Source organism: Pelodiscus sinensis, chromosome 17, assembly GCF_052426305.1.
Source record: "Pelodiscus sinensis isolate ZL-2025 chromosome 17, ASM5242630v1, whole genome shotgun sequence".
In the NCBI taxonomy this organism is placed as follows: Eukaryota; Metazoa; Chordata; order Testudines; family Trionychidae; genus Pelodiscus; species Pelodiscus sinensis.
Window position 1 is genome coordinate 23,183,675 of NC_143068.1, and position 18,927 is coordinate 23,202,601.

Here is an 18,927-nt window from a genome sequence, read left to right on the forward strand (position 1 = left end):
ACATTTCTATTTTCATAATCTGCTGTGGTGAACCACTGACAGGAGGAAGCTGATAAGTTAATGGCATTAGAATGGTAATAGAAAAAGACTAGTGCTTTTGAACAGTATAGGAGTCAGAAGGAACAAGGGAGGAATCTATAATTTTCTTCTCATAGTGACATGGGTTAGCTTATAAGCAACTTTCTTTTCATCCCAACTCTGATTCAATAGATGTGTATTAAATGTATTAAGCTCACTAAAATGCATGTTGCTTATCTGATGGAACTCAGTTCAATTTGAGGCTGAATTCATGAATTATTAAGCTCAATACAGGGGTAACAGGGTATAATTTTAGCATGTGTGTTATACAAGATCAGACTAGATCAGTGTTTCTCAACATTTTTTATAAAGTACCCCCTTTTAAAAAATTATAAGTACCCCCAATACCTACAGTTTTCAGACATAGTACATTTTTTTCTACCATTGCAACACATTTGTTTAAACAATTTAATCATAGCCTGGCAGGCGATGAATTTTTTGGGTGTAAAGTACAAAAATAAAGCGCTGTAAAACTTAAAACAAAAATTCAGTTTTCTCCAAATTTCACTTGTGTTGACGTTTCCCCAGACTTCTCTTGAGTACCCCTGAGGGTACTTGTACCACTGGTTGATAAACATTGGACTAGATGATCTAATGGTCCCTTCTGACATTCAGATCCATGAATTTATGACAACAGTGACTGAAGAAGTGAAAAGCTCACTTCTTTCAGCTCACCAGTTCCTCCAAAACACATTTCCATGTCTATAAAACATTACCTGCACGCTTTTTGTTTTTAAGATCTTACCAGGAGAGGATGACTATGGGTTTGACATTGAAGAAAAGAACAAAGCAATCGTGGTCAAGTCTGTTCAGCCAGGATCTCATGCAGAGGTGAGATCTTCTGACAATTATAAATATTTCCCTTTTAGCAGTGGGAAGAAGTGTCTATCCTTTATAAGCCTGTTTCATGTTAGTTGCAGCTAATAGGAAATTGAGTATTGTCTGACATCCTCCGGTAATAAACTGCCTCTGTACGTTGATATGTTTTTGGCCGCTTAGGATAAAACATTCTTGATGAACATTTTTATTAAGTGGTAAGAGAACAGACAGCCCCTTTGTGTGACAATCACAAACATTGGGCAGTGTTGGGAGATACAAAGCTGAGAGCAGTGAGACAAGAGTTGGAATTACAGAGTGGGCATATTTGAATGCTGTTTTTTTCAACCATATATAATCTGATCTCTTCCTTGTTTTCTAAGAGCACTAATCAGCTTTAATGCAGTCTCACATATATTAACTTACCTGTCTGAGGTATGTGGCTCTCATAACCACGGTATTGGAACACTTCACAACCTTTCAATGTATTTACCCTTACAGTTTCCCTGCTCCCCCAATGTAGGAGGGTGCTATTATTCTCATTTTGCAGAACTGAGGCATGGAGAGACACAAGAAGGCTACGTCTACACTGGCATGATTTTCCAGAAATGCTTTTAACGGAAAAGTTTTCCGTTAAAAGCATTTTCGGAAAAGCGTGTCTAGATTGGCAGGAAAACAAATCTGGGCTGTCTACACTGGCCCTTTTGCGCAAAAGGACTTTTGCCCAAACGGGAGCAGCATAGTATTTCCGCAAGAACACTGACAATCTTACATGAGATCATCAGTGCTTTTGCGGGAATTCAAGCGGCCAGTGTAGACAGCTGGCAAGTTTTTCCAGAAAAGTGGCTGATTTTCCGGAAAAACTGGCCAGTCTAGACACAGCCGAAGATTGTGGGGAGAGGAGGAAATGGAACTCTAATCTCCCAAATCCAAGCCTAGAACTTCTATCCTTGGGCGATCTTTCCTGGCAATCCTGCAGATTGCTTGAATATGTATTGCTCTGAACTGCCTATGATTCTTTAATGATCCAAGGAGAAGAAGCAACCAGATTGATTTCGACATATTGCAAGAATCCCAAATAGGAACTTGAAGCTACGGTCTAACATTAGAATGAAATGATCTCATTGTTCCTTATTCTCTTTTTTTTATAGCCATGAGCAAAACTGGGCCGTGGCCTCATCTCATATTCAGATTAACATAAATGGGCCAATGCAAATCTCGGGGGTAAGCTGTTGCCTGACAGATAATCGCTCAGTCATTTCTTTGGCCAGCTGCCCGTAGAACATTTTGCATTGAAAATCTGTTTGTGCTCTGAGACAACAGAAGCACACAATTTTCTAAGGAATCTTTTTCTTGATCGTCCAAGACAAACAGGCTGTGACCATCTGCCCATCTTTTCAACTTGGCTTTAGAATCCTGAAGGAACCAAGTCAAGATCTCACTGAACTGGAAAGCTGTCAGCTCAGTTCACCAAGATTTGAAGCCTAGCAGTAATGCATTTCATTACATTCTTGGGCTCTTAATTGCTTTTTGATACTACAGTGCTAGCTAACATATGGTTCTGGGCCAGCTCAGCAGCTTTAGACCATTTGGTAATCCTCTGCCGGTTTTAAAACTCAAAGGACAAAACCAGGGCAAGGAGTTTCACCTCATTGTGCCCATCCACGGTTCATAGGGTTTTATTATCAATGTTTAGGCTGTGATTTCAGTTATACTAATGTGACTCTAGAATGACTCCATCAAGTTCAGCAAGTAATTACTCCAGATTAAAGGGAACAGGTGACAAAAGCTCACAGCTAGTTGTAACACAGGGCTAGATGTTGGGGGGAGGGGAGGGAACAGAAAATTACAATAGGGTCATAGGCGCAACAAGGAGTGAATCTACTCAGCATCTTAGATGTCTGTATACAAATGAAAGGCATATGGGGAGTAAACATGAAGAACTGGAAATATTAGTACAAAAACTACATTATTACTTAATTGGCATCACAGAGGTGCAATGGGATACAATTATGACTTGAATATTGCTCTAGAGGGATTAGAGGACTATAGCTTGTTCAGGAAGACAGGCAAGGGGGAAAAAGGAGGAGGTTTTGTATTATACATCAATAATATATACACTTTTTCTGCGGTCTAGAAGAAGGTGAGAGGCAGACCAGTTGATGGTCTGTTAGGGCACATCTACACAAGCAGGGCCAAAGTCAAATTAAGCTACACAACCTGAGCTATGTCAATTGCATAGCTTAAGTCAAAATAGCTTATTTCAGCTTTTGCCGCTATCTACACAGCAGGATGTCCGAGTTAAAGCACTCTTTCTCTGCCTTCCCTTCCTCCTCGTAAAATGAGAGTTACTCCTTGTAAAGTGAGGAGTCTGAGTAAATAGTCCTCCAGCTCAACATTATTTCGACATTATGTCGAAATATCTACTTGCTGTGTAGACGCGGACTGTATTTCGAAATAATGCTGCTATGTAGACATAGCCCTTGAGAAGATAAAAGGGGGAATTGAACAGAGGGGAAGTCATGGTAAGGAACAGAAATATCTGAACCACAAAACCTGGTAACTGGGATTTTAACTTCCCAGTTGTCTTCTGGAAAAATAATAAAGCAAAACACAAAATGTCCAGTGAGTTCTTGAAACATACTTGGGACATTACTTCCTCCACTTTCTGAAACAAGTAATTGGGGAAGTAACTAGATTCTAACTGACAAGAAGGTATTGGTTGCAAATCTGAAGGCAATTTTGGTGAAAGTGATCATGAAATGGTATGTTTCATGATTCCATAGAAAAAGAAAGAGTGAGCAGCAGCAGAATAATGGCAATTTGACAAACTTTCACCAACTCAGGCTATGTCTACACTATGGCATTTTTGAAGAAGAGGAAATGCAAATGAAGCGCTCATTTGCAAATTTCATGCTCATTTGCATATTCTCTTTTGATTCTTTCCGTGGAAGAGGTTTTTGCGAAAAAAACTACAGTGTTGATGGGGCTTTTTTTCAGAAAAAAACCCTTTTGTGCAAGATCCTGTAAACCTCTTTTTTTGAGGAATAAGGGATCTTGTGCAAAAGGGTTTTTCTGAAAAATGGCCCCATCTACACTGCGAGTTTTCTTCCACAAAATCCTCTTCCACGAAAAGGATTGGAAGAGAATATGCAAATGAGAGCATGAGATTTGCAAATGAGCGCTTCATTTGCGTTTCCTCTTCCGCAAAAATGCCAGTGTAGACATAGCCTCAGAGAACTGGTAGGTAAGATACTTCAGAAAGAAAATATAAGGGGAAAGAGAGTTCAGGAGAGTTGGGAATTTCTCAGAGAGACAGTATTAAAGGCATAACTATCTTGATGCAAAGGAAACATAGGAAGAATAGTAAGAGGCCAATATGGATCCATCAGGAGCTCTCTAATGATTTGAAAATCAAAAAGTATCCTACAAAAAGTGGAAATGCTAATGAAGACAGCTGAAGAATAGTACAATCATGTAGGACAAAATCAGAAAAGCTAAGGCACAAAATGAGTTACACCTAAAGTAGTGACATAAAAGGCAATCTGAAGAGGTTTGATAAATAGCTCCTCCACTTAGTGGGGAGGGAGAGCTAATAACATCATGAAGGCTGAGGTTTTTAATGCCTATTTTAGTCTTCACTAAAAAGATTAACTGTTAACAGATTTTAACACATTTAATATTAAAAACATGGAGGGAAGAACATAAGCTAAAATAGGGAAAGAACAGGTTTAAAGACATTTAGGTAAGTCTGATGTATTCAGGTCAGCAAGGCCTGATCAAATTCACTCTTAGGTGCTTAAGGGACTCACTCAAGCAATTTTGGAATCATTAGTGATTATATTTGAGAACTCACGGAGAGGGAATGAAATCCCAGAGGACTAGAGATGGACAAATACAATATGTATCTTTAAAAAGGGGAACAAAGAGGACCTGGGGAATTATCAACCCATCAGCCTTTTGATACCTGCCAAGATATTGGAATAGATTATTAAACAATCAATTTGTATGCACCTAGCAGATGATAGGATAACAGCCAACCTGGATTTGTCAAGAACAAATCGTGCCAAACCAACCTAATTCCTTTCTTTTACAGAGTCATTGGCTTAGTTGATGGGGGGGAAGCTGTAGATGTGATAGATCTTTATTTTAGTAAAGCTTTTCACACAATCCCATCCGACATTCTCATAAGCAAACTAGGGAAAATGGGTCTTGATAGACTTGGGTACAAAGCTACTAGAAAGACCATATTTAAAGAGGTCCCACCAGGATCTTCTCTAGATCTGATACTAGATGTTTTCATTGATGGCTTGAATAATCGATTGGAGAGTATGCTCATAAAATGTGCAAATGATGCTGAGCTGGGTAGAATTGCAAGCACTGGGAGAGGAGGATTATAGTTCAAAACAACAATTTGGAAACTTATCTAAAATAAACAAGATGCAATTCAATAAAAAAGAAATGCAACATATTAAACTTAAGAAAATATCAAATTCATAGCTATAAAATGAGGAATAACTGGCTCAGTGGTAGTATTGATGAAAAGGGACTGGGGGGGCATAATGGATCAAATTGACTGAGAGTCAATAATGTGATACAGTTGTGAAAAGGCTAATCATTCTGGGTTGTATTAACAGCAGTGTCATATGTAAGACATAGGAGGTAATTGTCCTGTTCTACTTGGCACTAGTAAGGCCTCTGCTAGAGCAAGGTGCCTTCTAAGCTGCATGACAGAACGGCCTCACAGCTGCTTTCTGAACCCCGCCCAGGGGCTCAGGAATGCCATGCCCAGAACTGGCTGGCTGGGGGAGGGGCACTTCTCCCGCAGTTACAGCAGCAGCTCCCTACTGAGCAACTAGTCTCTCCCAGCTGGAAAGGAGGGGACGCGTTTCTACTGGCTGGAAGAGAAGCTTCTCTGTCCTGGGCAGGAAGTTGCTGCTGTAGCTGAGGGAGAAGTGCCCCTCGCCCAGCCAGACAGCTCTGTGGGTGGCAGACCTGAGCCCCTGGGTGGGTCTCATTAAGCAGCTGTGGAGCCATGCTGCCATACAGCTTAGAGCGCTGCAGTGCTGTGTCCAGTTCTAGATGCCACGCTTCAGGAAAGAAGTGGACACGTTGGAGAGACTCCAGAGGAGAGCAACAAAAATGATAAAAGGTTAAAAAACTCGGCAGATTTCATCTTGAGAGAAGACAGTGAGGAGAAACCCGATAAACAGTCTTTAAATATGCTACAGGCCTTTATAAAAAGGAAAGTGATCAGTTGTCTTCCACGTACACCGAAGATAGGACAAGACATAACAGACTTAATCTATGTTAGGCATTAGGAAAACCTTTCTAACTCTCTGGGTACGTCTACACTAGCCCCCTAGATAGATCTAGGGAAGCTAATGAGGGCGACCGAAATTGCAGATCAAGCCCGGGATTTAAATATCCCACTCTTGATTTGCATGTTCCCGGCCAGTCGCCATTTTAGAAATTGACTAGCCCGAAGTAACTGCCCGCGTCTAAACGCAGCAGTGAAACAGGATTCTGATTTAAAGCCCTTAATTCGAAGTAGCTGGTAAACCTCATTGCAGGAGGAATACCAGCTAATTTGAGTTAGGGCTTTAATCGGAATCCCATTTCACTGCTGCGTGTAGACGCGGGCAATTACTTCAGGCTAGTCAATTTCTAAAATAGCGACCGGCTAGCAACATGCAAATCAAGCGCGGGATATTTAAATCCCGGGCTTGATTTGCAATTCCGATTCCCTTCATTAGCCTCCCTAGATCAATCTAGGGGGCTAGTGTAGATGTACCCTATAAGAAGAGGCTTCCAGTAAACCTGTGGAATCCCCATCATGGGAGATTGCTAAGTACAGGTTAGACCAACATCTGTCAGGGATGGTCTAGATATACGCAGTTCTGGCTCAGCAGAGGGTGCTGGAATAGATGACCTCTTGAGATCTCTTCCATCTCTCCAGTTCTATGATTCTGTGATTTAAACCTGTGAAACTGATTTCAGCATGTGGCTCTTTGCCTTCTCTATGTATCTTCTGTGCACCTCATCACATCCATTGCACAGTTAGTTTATTTACAGCAACGTTTATTGCCACATGTTTTGATCCTGGAGCTTGTCTATAAACAGTACACTCAGATACATCAGAAAGAAATAGGAAAAAATTACTCCATTGAGAGTCGTGCTTTAAACAGCCAATGACAAGCGGAAGTATCTGAACAAACTGTATCAAACGTACAACCATTCTGGCAACGGCCATCTAATGGATAGCATCCAGTGAGCTGCCCGCTCTTCAAAAAAGCCAGTGGCCCATATCCAGACAACTGTACTGAGTTAGCATAAGGAACATCCATGATTCAGGAAATGAAAAAGCCATTTACAATGTAGAATTTTATGCTTAAAGAAACATGACCTCAAATTTTCATCTGTCTGAGGGAATGTCTACACTACAAAGTTAATTCGAACTAACAGACATTAGTTCGAATTAACTTTAATAGGCGCTACACTAGCGCTCCGCTAGTTCGAATTTAAATCGAACTAGTGGAGTGCGTAGTTCGAACTAGGAAAACCTCATTTTACGAGGATTAAGCCTAGTTCGAACTAGCTAGTTCGAATTAAGGGGTGTGTAGCCCCCTAATTTGAATTAGTGGGAGGCTAGCCCTCCCCAGGTTTCCCTGGTGGCCACTCTGGCCAACACCAGGGAAACTCGTCTGACCCCCTCCCGGCCCTGGACCCCTTAAAGGGGCACGGGCTGGCTACGGTGCCCGTGCCAGGTGCAAGCCTGCCAGCACCCAGCCAGCAGACCCCGCACCTGGCACGGATCGAGCCACCCACCCGATGCCCCCCAGCCCTCCCCCTCTTCCCGGGACCAGGCTGGTGGCTCCCGGGAGCTTGCCCGGGACCGCAAGAGGCGGGCACCCGCCTGGGCTAGTGCAGACATCGTGGACCTCGCCCACGATCTCCGCACTAGGCACAGGAAAGTGGCCATCTAGGGCAGGAGAGCTGCCAGCCTGGCCACCCAGGAACAGGTGTGCAAGAGAATCAAGGGGGTCCACTGAGACCCCCGACCCTGAGCCCTGAGCTTACAATGGCCATCCTGGGTCAGACCAAAGGTCCATCTAGCCCAGTAGCCTGTCTGCCGACAGCGGCCAACACTAGGGATCCTAGAGGGGATGGACCGAAGACAGTGACCAAGCCATTTGTCTCGTGCCATCCCTCTCCAGCCTTCCACAAACCTTGGGCAGGGACACCACTCTTACCCCTTGGCTAATACCACTCCATGGACCCAACCTCCATGACTTGATCTCACTTCCCTTTAAACTCTGTTCTAGTTGTAGCCTTCACAGCCTCCTGCAGCAAGGAGTTCCACAGGTTGACTCTTTGCTTTGTGAAGAACAACTTTCTCTTACTAGTTTGAAGCCTGCTACCCATTCCTTTCCTTTGGTGTCCTCTAGTCCTTCTTTATGGGAACAAATGAAGAACTTTTCTGTATGCACCCTTTCTACCCAACTCCTGCTTTTAGAGACCTCTATCCTGTCCCCCCTCCATCTCCTCTTTTCTAAGCTGAAAAGTCCAAATCTCGTTAGCCTCTCTTCATATGGGACCTATTCCCAACCCCTGATCATTTTAGTTGACCTCCCCTCTCCCACCCTCTCTCTTCCCCTCTCCCACCTCCTTTTCCCAGTCTCCCCCAGTTTTGTTCAATAAAGACAGATTCCATTTTGGAAGACACGTTATCTTTATTTTGTACATCAAGAAGAGGAGCTAGGGAAGGGTAAGTGGAAGGAGGTGAGGGAAGAATGGGGTACGAGCCCCCGATGGGGAGGACTGGGCTGGCTCTGCGGGCTTCTGGGGGTGGAAGCTCTCCTGCAGCCCCCCAATTGCTCCCTCTCCGCAGATGGCAGCCTGTGGCAAGTGCAGCCGGTCTGATGGCCGAGTGGTGTGATGTGCCCAGTGTGGGTACTCCGGGCAATCCAAGCCAGGACTGCTTTGCAAGCGGGGCACCCCTGAGAACTGTCTGTCCGGGGTCAGGGTCGGGACCCTTTAAGCACAGCCCTCGGCTAGCCTGAGACAGCATCTCCACGCTCTAAGTCCTCCTCTGATGCCCTGCCGGCACTGCTTCCGGCCATCCTTAACCCCGGTTCAGGATCCACTTAATGTGGACATGCTAGTTCGAATTAGCAAAACGCTAATTCGAACTAGTTTTTTAGTCTGGATCCGTTAGTTCGAATTAGCTTAGTTCGAATTAACTAATTCGTACTAAGTTAGTTCGAATTAACGTTGTAGTGTAGACATACCCTGAATTATTATAGTCAACAGAAAAAATACCTTTCTATAGTTCAATTTGGTATGTAAGGGGGCTGCCCCCGTTCTGGGGTGTGCCGCCCAGGTCTGAGGCATACTTTAGACCTCCCGGACCTGGCTCTAAAGTAGAATGCCCCTCTCTTAGGGGAAATATGGCCCACTGGCCTAGTCTTTTATATGTAGGCTCGGCAGCCTAGTCCCTTAAAGGATCCCTCTCTCGCTGGGTTTCTGGGAGGAACCCTCCTTCTCCACCAGGCCCCGACCCAGGGCCCTATCAGTGTCGGGTATCTCCCCCCATTTGCTCAGTGGGGAGTCCTTCCCGAAATGCGCCAAGCCTGCCAGGGCCTTTCCAGCTCCCCACCCTGGGTCACTTCGTACCCCCTGCAGCGGTCCCACCTGCAGGCATGAGTCGGGCAGCAGTAGCGGCATTCCTCAACCCAGCATCTGGGGTAGCCATGGCAGGGGCAACGGCTGTGTCCAGGGAGGCAGTACTGCAGCTCCAGCGTTGGGGGTGGAGCCTGGGCCTGGCAGCAGTGAGGTCAGCCGGTCCGGCACCTGTCTCTCTGTCTGTCTGACTGTCTGTGGTGGCTGGGGCTCTGAAGGTTGTGTCTTAGCTCCTTCTCCTCCGGAGGTCAGCCCCCACTGAGCAGTTCTGCAGCCCTTTATACCTGGGCTGCATTGAGAGCATACCCAGCAGGGCTGTGGGAGTGGGGCCCTCTCAGCCACCTGGACCAGTTGAATTCCCTGACCTAGAGTGTGGGGCGGTGCCGCCCCGTCACAGTATGTACCTTTGTTCCTAATTTGTACATGGATTAACCATGATTGTTTGTCTAAATTGGTCTGCAGCATATACGAACAGTCTATTAAAATGTGAAGTAATCATTTGCACATTGAATTATTGCAGTTAGGCATGGATTTGAAGTAACTATCCACACATTAAATACATATGAATAATTCTGAAAATCCGAGTTTACTTTGCTAACTCCTCCATCTCCTGTTGAACCCCAGATTACAAAACAGCTCTAATTTCCAAAACTGCAGTGCTAATTTAAAATAAGCCCAAACCATTCATAGGCTAAGACAAAAGCTGGGCTTCCAACTTCCCTCGTGCCACAGGTTAAATTTCACACCTGGAGGTAATGTACATATCTCCATTAGTCTAAATCAATGAAACTTTCTGTAGATTTCAAATGAATCATCGAAGGACTCGTAGAGAAGGACAACACAGCCAAGGTCTTACAAAGCCCATTACAATCCCTCAGAGACTTTGCCTACGAGAGTAAAACCAGCTTCAGGTGCTGGAAATTTGTAACTGGATGAGTTCAAAGGCATCAAACCTCATCAACAGTGGCCTCACACATTTCTGTGACTCTCTCAGTGGATATTACTGTAGCCAACCTTTCCTGTGTCCTGAACTCTTGAAGACCTTTCAAATGACCTAAAGCTTTGTGTGGCATTTATGTCTCATTTGCAGATGGCCAGCCTGCAGGTTGGAAGGAAGATCTACTCGATTAATGAGGACCTGGTATTTCTGCGTCCATTTCAAGAAGTGGAGACCATCTTAAACCAATCTTTCTGCTCTCGTAGGCCACTTAGACTTCTGGTGGCCACCAAGTCTAAAGAGTAAGTGGCCAGAGAGACAAAGGTATATGGGTATCCAGTACGGTGAGCATATTTCCCTGTGCTGAGTATGGGACACCTGGTGAAATTCAAGTGAGTTTGATGGCAATCAATCAGAACTATGCAGTACAAATGGTCAAATTAACATCAAGTTGACTGAGTCTCTGTGGAAAAGAAATACTGAGTAGCTGGAGTCTTTTTATTTACCTTCTTATCGATAAGGTGTGACTGGGGAGAGGTGATACACACACACACACATTCCTGTACAACTCTCTGTATTGGATGGAGGTGACTGACTGACCTGATTCAATCTCCCTACCCAGTGCTCTCCACCCTTCATTCCTGGCTGGGCCCCCGGGATGAACCCGCCTCTCCTGGTACTGCACCTTCTCAAGGTGACCTGTGGAGGGCACCGTCACAGACCCCCCCACCCACACACCCCCCAAATCAATGGCAAGCAGCAGCCTTTCAGCACTGTGTGGGAAGGAAAGAATGGGAGCCGCCTCCAGCTAAAGAAGGAAATGAGAGTGGGTGTAGGGATGACCTGGCCCATGTTTTTCCCGAGATCATCTCTTCCCTTCCCTACCCTCCCACTCCCCCATGGCTAGAAGCAGCTTGTCTCTTCCTACTTACACAGTGTAGAAAGGCAGCTAACACTTCCAAGCTACTGCTGGCCACCAACTTAACCCAGAGGCCTTCTGTCCTTTGGGTACCATTTGGGTAGGAAGGGAGTAAGCTATGAGGATGCATTGAGCCCTAGCTTCCAACGTACACATTGCCAATGCCATCTGTCATTGTTTGCTGGGGTACACAACCCACAACTTCGTTCTGAGCCAAAGGGATGTGAGCCAGCAAGACCTGTGAGTATCTGGTATCTAGGAAAACCTCAGCAGGATTTATTGCTTTGAACGGAGAGTAATTGGGGTTATGTCCCATGTGCTCCCCCTGCATGCTTTGCTCAGCTGTAGCCTTCGTTAGACCTAGGTCTCCAGGCAGGGGGGCTGACCTACCATATGTTCAGCTTTCCTACGTGCTGCAGTGCAGAGACATGTGCAGCAGCTGTCTCTCATTTTTAATTTGCACAGACTGTAATGACATTCCAGATAGAAACAGAATGTGCAAAGCTGCTTGGTGACAAGTCAATTCTCTGCTCGTGAGAGCTTAACTACTTTGTGGTTTATTGTTTGTTTCTTCTTCACTCTGACTGTCGCTTTAATACATGGCATATCCATGTGGGGAGTTAATGAACAGCATGCTGGGAAGTAAATCTACAGTGCTGTCGCATGCCATGTATTAATTGACCACGTGGTCCCTACTACTGTGCACTAAAAGTTCCATAGCGCACTTTGATCTACAGCTGCATGAAGCATTGCACAGCATGCATGGGTGCGGTGGGTTTGCATTGCAATTTGCCATGCTCTAGCTCTCCATATGCACCAGTCCAACAAGAAACATGGACTAGAGTGGGACATATTGTACTCCAGTCAGGTCCTATAATGCCCACATACCTAGAATTAGCCTCATCAGTTGCAAAATAACATTATTCTTCATATGAAGATTAGATGTTTCATCAAAGGCCTCATTATTGCATGTGGTACATACTACCACAAGCCCTGTGGTTTAAATCCCGTTCAAGGTCAAAAGTTGTTACCATTAGAGACTCTTTGGTGGCCTCCTTTGTGAGTGTGCATGTATGGAGGAGGTTTTCAATTCAGTTCCCAGAAGACAGATGTCCACATCATAAAATTCCTATTCCAAACTACTGGTACACCTCGAATCCTAGTCCGAACTACCTAGTTCGAGCCCCGTGTAGCCACGCTGCACGGGGTTCGAACCAGTGGGGTTTTAAAAATGGCGGCTCCCCGCTTATGCAAATGAAGCCCGGGAAATTCAAATCCCGGGCTTCATTTGCAAGTGCGGTATGCCTACATTACCCTCCTAGTTCGAACTAGGAGGGTAGTGTAGACATACCCATAGAGACTAACAAAAAATATATAAACAGTATAGCATAGCACAGCATAGTTTAGTAAATATATTTTTGTTAGTCTCTAAGGCACCATAGGACTACTCATTTTTTAATGTTACAGACTAACATGGCTACCCATCTGAGACATTCACGTATATTTAAAACTGTTTGCAAACAGTCTAGGAATTGTATTGAGCCCATAGCACACAGTGGTATGACCTTACTAAAAAACTGAAGGCAGCACACCTCGGTCTAGCAGTGTACATAAGAACGGCCATACTGGGTCAGACCAATGGTCCATCTAGCCTAGTATCCTGTCTGCTGACAGTGGCCAATGCCAAATGTCCCAGAGGGAAGGAACACAACAGGTAATCCTCATGTGATCCCTCCCATCACCCATTTCCAGACAAACTTAGGCTAGGGACATCATTCCTACCCAGCCTGGCTAATAGCCATTGATGGATCTAACCTCCATGAATCTATCTAGCTCTTTTTTGAACCCTGTTAAAGTCCCAGCTTTCACTACATCCTCTGCCCAGGAGTTCCAGCAGTTAACTGTGTGCTGAGTGTAATTTGACCTGCTGCTTTCTTTTTTTCTTTCTTGTTTTCTGCAGAATTATAAAAATCCCGGACTGTCATGAAGCTCTATGCTTTCAGATACGGGGGGCAGCACCACCCTACGTCCGTGCTGTGGGCAGAGGTAAGCAAGGGGTGTACATGTCACTCTGGATTGCAGTATTGAAACACACACAGCCAAACATATCCCTGTGACCGAAGAAGAGCCACATTATATTGCCCCAAGACCACTAAAACACTATGTAGAAGTCTCTAGGAGCTCCAGTCACAGAACAGGATCCTGTTGCACTTGTGGCTTTGTACAAATACAGAGCAATGAGAAAGACCTGTTCCCAAAGAGGTTGCATTCAGGATTCAGTTGAAGCATTGCTTCACTATTTCAGCAGGGTATTAAATGGCTGCTCCCACCTACAGGAAGCAAAACGTGTCTTGGCTCAATGCTAGGAGAAACGTGTTGTTAGACTGTGGAAGGGTTGTTGAGGAAACTTCATCACTTGAGCCACTGCAGCCAATGCCCAGTAGGAATCACTTCTCTGCTCTCCGGTGGATGGATCATCTCTCCAATGTTCATGCCCTTTGCAATGATGCATTATATCAGCTTTGGGGACAGCTTCTACTTTTCACACCAGTTTGTACTGCTGAAACTCCACTGGCTTTAATGAGTTATGCCTAACTTATGCCTATAAGCAAGAGATGAACTGGGGCCCTTCCTCAGTTCTTTTAAAAGGAGAAAGCATAGCATGGGTCACAGAGGCTATGTCTACACTGCAGTGTTATTTCAGAATAATTGACGTTATTCCAAAATAACAGTCACGTCTATAGGGCAAACAGTTATTTTGACATAATGTCGAGCTGGAGGACTTCTTACTCCGATTCCTGTAACCCTCATTTCCCGAGGAGTAAGGGAAGTCGGAGGAAGAGTGCTCTCTCAGACTTCCTGCTGTGTAGACAGCGCCAAAAGCTGAAATAAGCTATTTTGACTTAAGTTACACAATTGACGTAGCTCAAGTTGTGTAGCTTATGTTGGCGTTGGTCCTACTGTGTAGATGTGCCCAGAGATATTCATTAATACTGTGATTCAAATGAAACTCTGCTCCTAGCTTTATCTTTTGTAACTGCAGAGAGCAAGACCTTTCAGCTGTATCCAGCTTCCTTCCTTCAGTAGGATTGTGTGTATGTACAAATATATAAAGTCAGCTTTTAGAAACAATACAAAGACTTATCATCCCATATACAGGCAACAGTACCCTGCATCAAAGCATCCTTTTGTTACATACCTTGAAACAAACACAAAATATAATTTTTAAGACAAAGCTTTAAAGCATTTCCTTTAGCTAGAAATGCTTGCTAGAAAGCTTTCATTTCTGGAGCCTTTACTAGAAAAGAGACTGATTACACTGACTAAAATGATTTGCATCTTAGATAATTGAGCTTAAAAGTAATTATGACTTTAAATATAGGCTTTACGGGCTAAATTCTGATTAGAATTTCATTGGTGTAAATCTACTCAAGCTGGTGAAATTACTCTGGATTTACTCTAGTGTAACTGACATTAGAATCTTGTTCCTGGACTCTGGTAAATTGCCTAATGGGGAAATATTCAGCTTCTTTCAATTAACATGAGATAGGCTGCAAACTGTGTCGTTATGCAAATTTAAACAACATCCTAGCTAATTAAGACTAAAAAGAAAAGACCGTCAAAGATCCTCAAAAGATTAGTTTACCCTTTAAGAATTTCATTAGCTTTCTGCTGTGACTGTATCCAGGTTTATGTAAAAATAGCCATACTGGGTCAAACCAATAGTTAGTCTGTCTAGCTCAATATCCACTCTTCTGTAAGTGGCTGAAGTCTTATACTTTAGAGGGAATGAACAGACCTGGCAATTATCAAGTGATCCATCTCCTATTATCCAGAATTAACTTCTGGTAGTTGGAGGTTTAGGGATGCACAGAGGAGGAGGTTGCATTCCTGACCATCTTTACGAATAGTCATTGATGGACCATGAACTTGTCTAACTCTTTTTTGAACCCAGTTATACTTTTGGCCTTCAGCAGATGGCCATGCGTTTCACAGCTTGACTGTGCATTGTGTAAAGAGATACTTCCTTTTGTTTGTTTTAAATCTGCTGGCTATTAATTTAATTGGGTAACCCCTAGTTCTTGTGTTATGTGAAGGGATAAATTTTAAATTCATGTTGATTTAAAAGCGGCACTTAAAAAAAAAGATATTTGTCTTTCAGTCAAAGTGAGAAGGACTCTAATGGGCCAGATTCCCCTGTTTTACTTAAATAGGACATGATCCAAAGGTCACCAACGTGAATAGCAGATATTAGGTATATAAATCAGGATTAATTCCACTGAGGCCAGAGGAGAATCATACCTTATATGTCCACATGCATGAGCTAGCTGGATCTGGATTTTCTGTAATTTTAGAACGAATTTCTGTAAACAATGATCCAAAGTGTTTAGATAAGTATACAGTGTTACATATTTGCTGCCTGTCGATAATTTTTATTATGAAAACCTGGTGTGGTAGCATCTGTCTACCAAGAGGAAGATGAAAATAAAAGTTTAAATTCTTATTCTTATAAAGAATTATAAATTCTTATAATTTGCAACATAAAATGGAAAGTCCCAGTTTCAGCATAGTTGATAAAATATTGTGCATTGTACTTGACAGAAAATCTGCATAAAGTAACCAATCGTTCATGCCTTGCAACATAAGTATTTTCTTTGTGCTACTTCATGGCTTTATTATGCATTCTGTTTTCACTTTTGAGCACTGAAAGTTGGTAAACAGGCTTATCGAAACAGGTTCTGTGAGTGTGCCTACACTGCAGTTTACACCAGCAGCTGGCCTGGATTGGCTGACTTGGAGATGTGTAATTGTAGAGTGGACATTAGAACACAGGCTGGAGCCTGACTTTTGGGACCTCACCCCTTGTGGGTGTTTAACTGCAGCCTAGACACACTTAACAAATCTTAACATATATTCTGTCAGTCACTGGGTTTTAGGCAGACATAAAGCACTCGAATCCTCTCTCACAACAGTGTATATCAGGAATCACTCCAGTGAAATTCTGTAGGATTTTTCCAGGGCATAACACTCCAGTCTAGGCCTTCACTGTATGATTGTGCCTTCTGAAATCAAGCTAGACACTCCGAGCTGAGTGTGTGAATGATGGTAGGGGAATAAAGCCAGTGCTTGATAAGTTTTATGAATGGTATTAGATGATGTGGGTGCTTGTGATGGCAGGAGACTGGACTTAATAGGCCCCTTCCAATTCGAAATTATTAGTATCCACATAGGTACGCACACCGGTGTAACTGACTAGCCACAATGCAAAGTACTAGAGAATCAGACAGTCACACAGCAAGGGTACTTCTACACAGCAGGGCAAAAGTCGAATTAAGAGACGCAGCTTCAGCTGTCAATTGTGTAGCTGAACTTGAAATAGTTTCATTCAGCTTTTGGCATTGTCTACACAATAGGAAGTTGAAGGAAAAACACTCTTCCTTCAACTTCCCTTACTCCTCCGGAAATAAGAGTTACAGGAGTTGGAGTAAGAAGTCCTCCAGCTCACCATTATTTTGAAATAGCAGCTTGCTGTATAGAGGCACTCTTTATTATTTCGGACTAACATTGGTTATTCTGAAATGCTGTTGTGTTGACATGCCCCACGTTACTAGAGTGTGATTCACAACCACATCTTACACATCAGCTATGATGTATTAATATATGCACTGAGACTACGTCTACACTAGGAGTTTTTTTCGTCAAAAATATGCAAATGAGGGACTCATTTGCATGAGTTGTGATCTCATTTGCTTATTTTCTGCCAATCTGTTTTTGTGCTAGGGGTTTTTGCACAAAAACAAGCACTGTGGACGTTTTATTTTTGCGCAAAAACCCCTTCTTCGGCAAGATCCTTTACCCCAAAAAAGGAGGTTTACTGATCTATTTCTGGGTTTCTAAGCTATTTGAACTCTCCTCTGGTCTGTCCCTAATCCAGGTTCCAAGGCTGCAGCTGTGGGACTCCACTCAGGGCAGTGTATTTTGAAAGTGAATGGGAATAATATGATGAATGAAAATTACACTGAGGTCCTTGAGCACTTTACAGCATACAGGAACAGGCAGCAGGAATTGCTGGTGAGTACATACATGTGTGACCTAGATGGAACTTAACATTGTGAGGGGAAAAATAATGCAAGGGTCTTACACAAATGTGCTCCTTAAATATTTAAAAGCAATCTCAGAAAGTACATTTTCACTTATCCACTTGCCCCTGTGGCGCTCAGCTGTAATTAATGGAGGTCGTAGGGGTGAATCCCTGAATAGAATTTACCCCCTAGGTGTAAAATATGTGTGAATCACAAGTATTCCAGTCCACACACATCTAAAGATTGCTTCCCAGATAATAGCAGAGGTAGGTTTGAGCTACAAAATTTAAACACAGATTCATATTTTATACTCCTAAATTTCTGGGGGGATTGAATCCGGATTCAATTGAGGGCGGGGGGCTGGACTCGATGACCTCTCGAGGTCCCTTCCAGTCCTATAATTCTATGATTCTACTTCAGCCTACTTTGGAGATGGGGATCAGCTGCAAAATTCACATATATACCTGACGGGTACTGAATGAGGGAGTTTGCTGGACTAGCAAAGGTTAATTCCGTCCCCTCTGCTTCTGGACTCCTGGCTCTCCCAGGGGGCCACTAGCCTTCCAGCCAGGCTCCCCCCTGGCCACTGACTCCTAAGCTCCCCTCATGGCCCTTGACTCTGGCCACTCAGGTCCACTCCCAGCCCTGACCAGGCTTCTGGCCACCAGCCTGTTTGCACCAGGACTTCTAGCCAACGCCTGCTCCCAGCCACTGGGGCTCTCTGGTCCAGAGAGGTTCAATCTGTACATCCAGGTTTATATTACCAACCTATACCCCTTCCTCAGAGCATTCAGGTGTTTCTGTCTAGGTTATTAATTCTTAGGCTGTGGTTGCAACACGGTTTCAGGTGCCAGTAGAGTAAACTCAGGCCTCACAGACAGCACACAAACCCAGACTGCTAGAGGACAAAAACTTCACAGTCATCATCAAAAGGTTTGAAATCCATGTGAGAAGAAAGTGTGAAATGCAAGTATATCCCCGATGAAGCTGAGTCCACTTTTCATAATATTCCTGTTCTTCTGAAAGGGCTTGTACCAGTGGGTGTACCGAACACATGAAGATGCTGAAGAGGCCAGAGCTCAGCAGTCAGCATTTAATGTGTACTTGAATGGCAGCCATCATGAGCCCGACAAAGGACAGCTCTCCATTGAAGGAAGTGGAGAACTGGAGCCCCTTCATAAAAGCCAACAGGAAGCAGGTAAAGGAAAGTCCACTTACTTTCATGAAGGAAGAATACGTAGGCAGGCAAGTCAGGCTTTTTCTAATTACTTGGGAGAAAAAAAGGGGTGGGGTGGAAAGACAAAATGCAATTATTGCTGGAGAAAATCTCTCATTCTAGCAAAATGTGCAGGGAGCTGCAGCTTCCCAGACGAAATATTGTCATGCTGCAGTTTATTTGGGAGGAACATGAA

General features: G+C 43.8%; 1 protein-coding gene and 1 long non-coding RNA gene across 5 annotated transcripts in view; one reads left to right on the top strand and one right to left on the bottom strand.

The window, feature by feature from the left end:
- PREX1 (phosphatidylinositol-3,4,5-trisphosphate dependent Rac exchange factor 1) overlaps positions 1–18,927 on the top strand; it is a 267,990-nt gene that overhangs the window by 210,064 nt on the left and 38,999 nt on the right. For all 4 annotated transcript variants that reach the window (XM_075901238.2, XM_075901236.2, XM_075901237.2 and 1 more), the window contains 5 exons: positions 817–909; positions 10,667–10,815; positions 13,393–13,478; positions 17,368–17,504; positions 18,542–18,713. In XM_075901238.2, coding sequence (XP_075757353.2) covers positions 817–909; positions 10,667–10,815; positions 13,393–13,478; positions 17,368–17,504; positions 18,542–18,713 — 637 coding nt within the window. The remainder of the gene's footprint in view (positions 1–816; positions 910–10,666; positions 10,816–13,392; positions 13,479–17,367; positions 17,505–18,541; positions 18,714–18,927) is intronic.
- The window catches only part of LOC142818856 (uncharacterized), a 144,284-nt gene that overhangs the window by 6,778 nt on the left and 118,579 nt on the right, over positions 1–18,927 (bottom strand). The gene's annotated exons all lie outside the window — the stretch shown is intronic.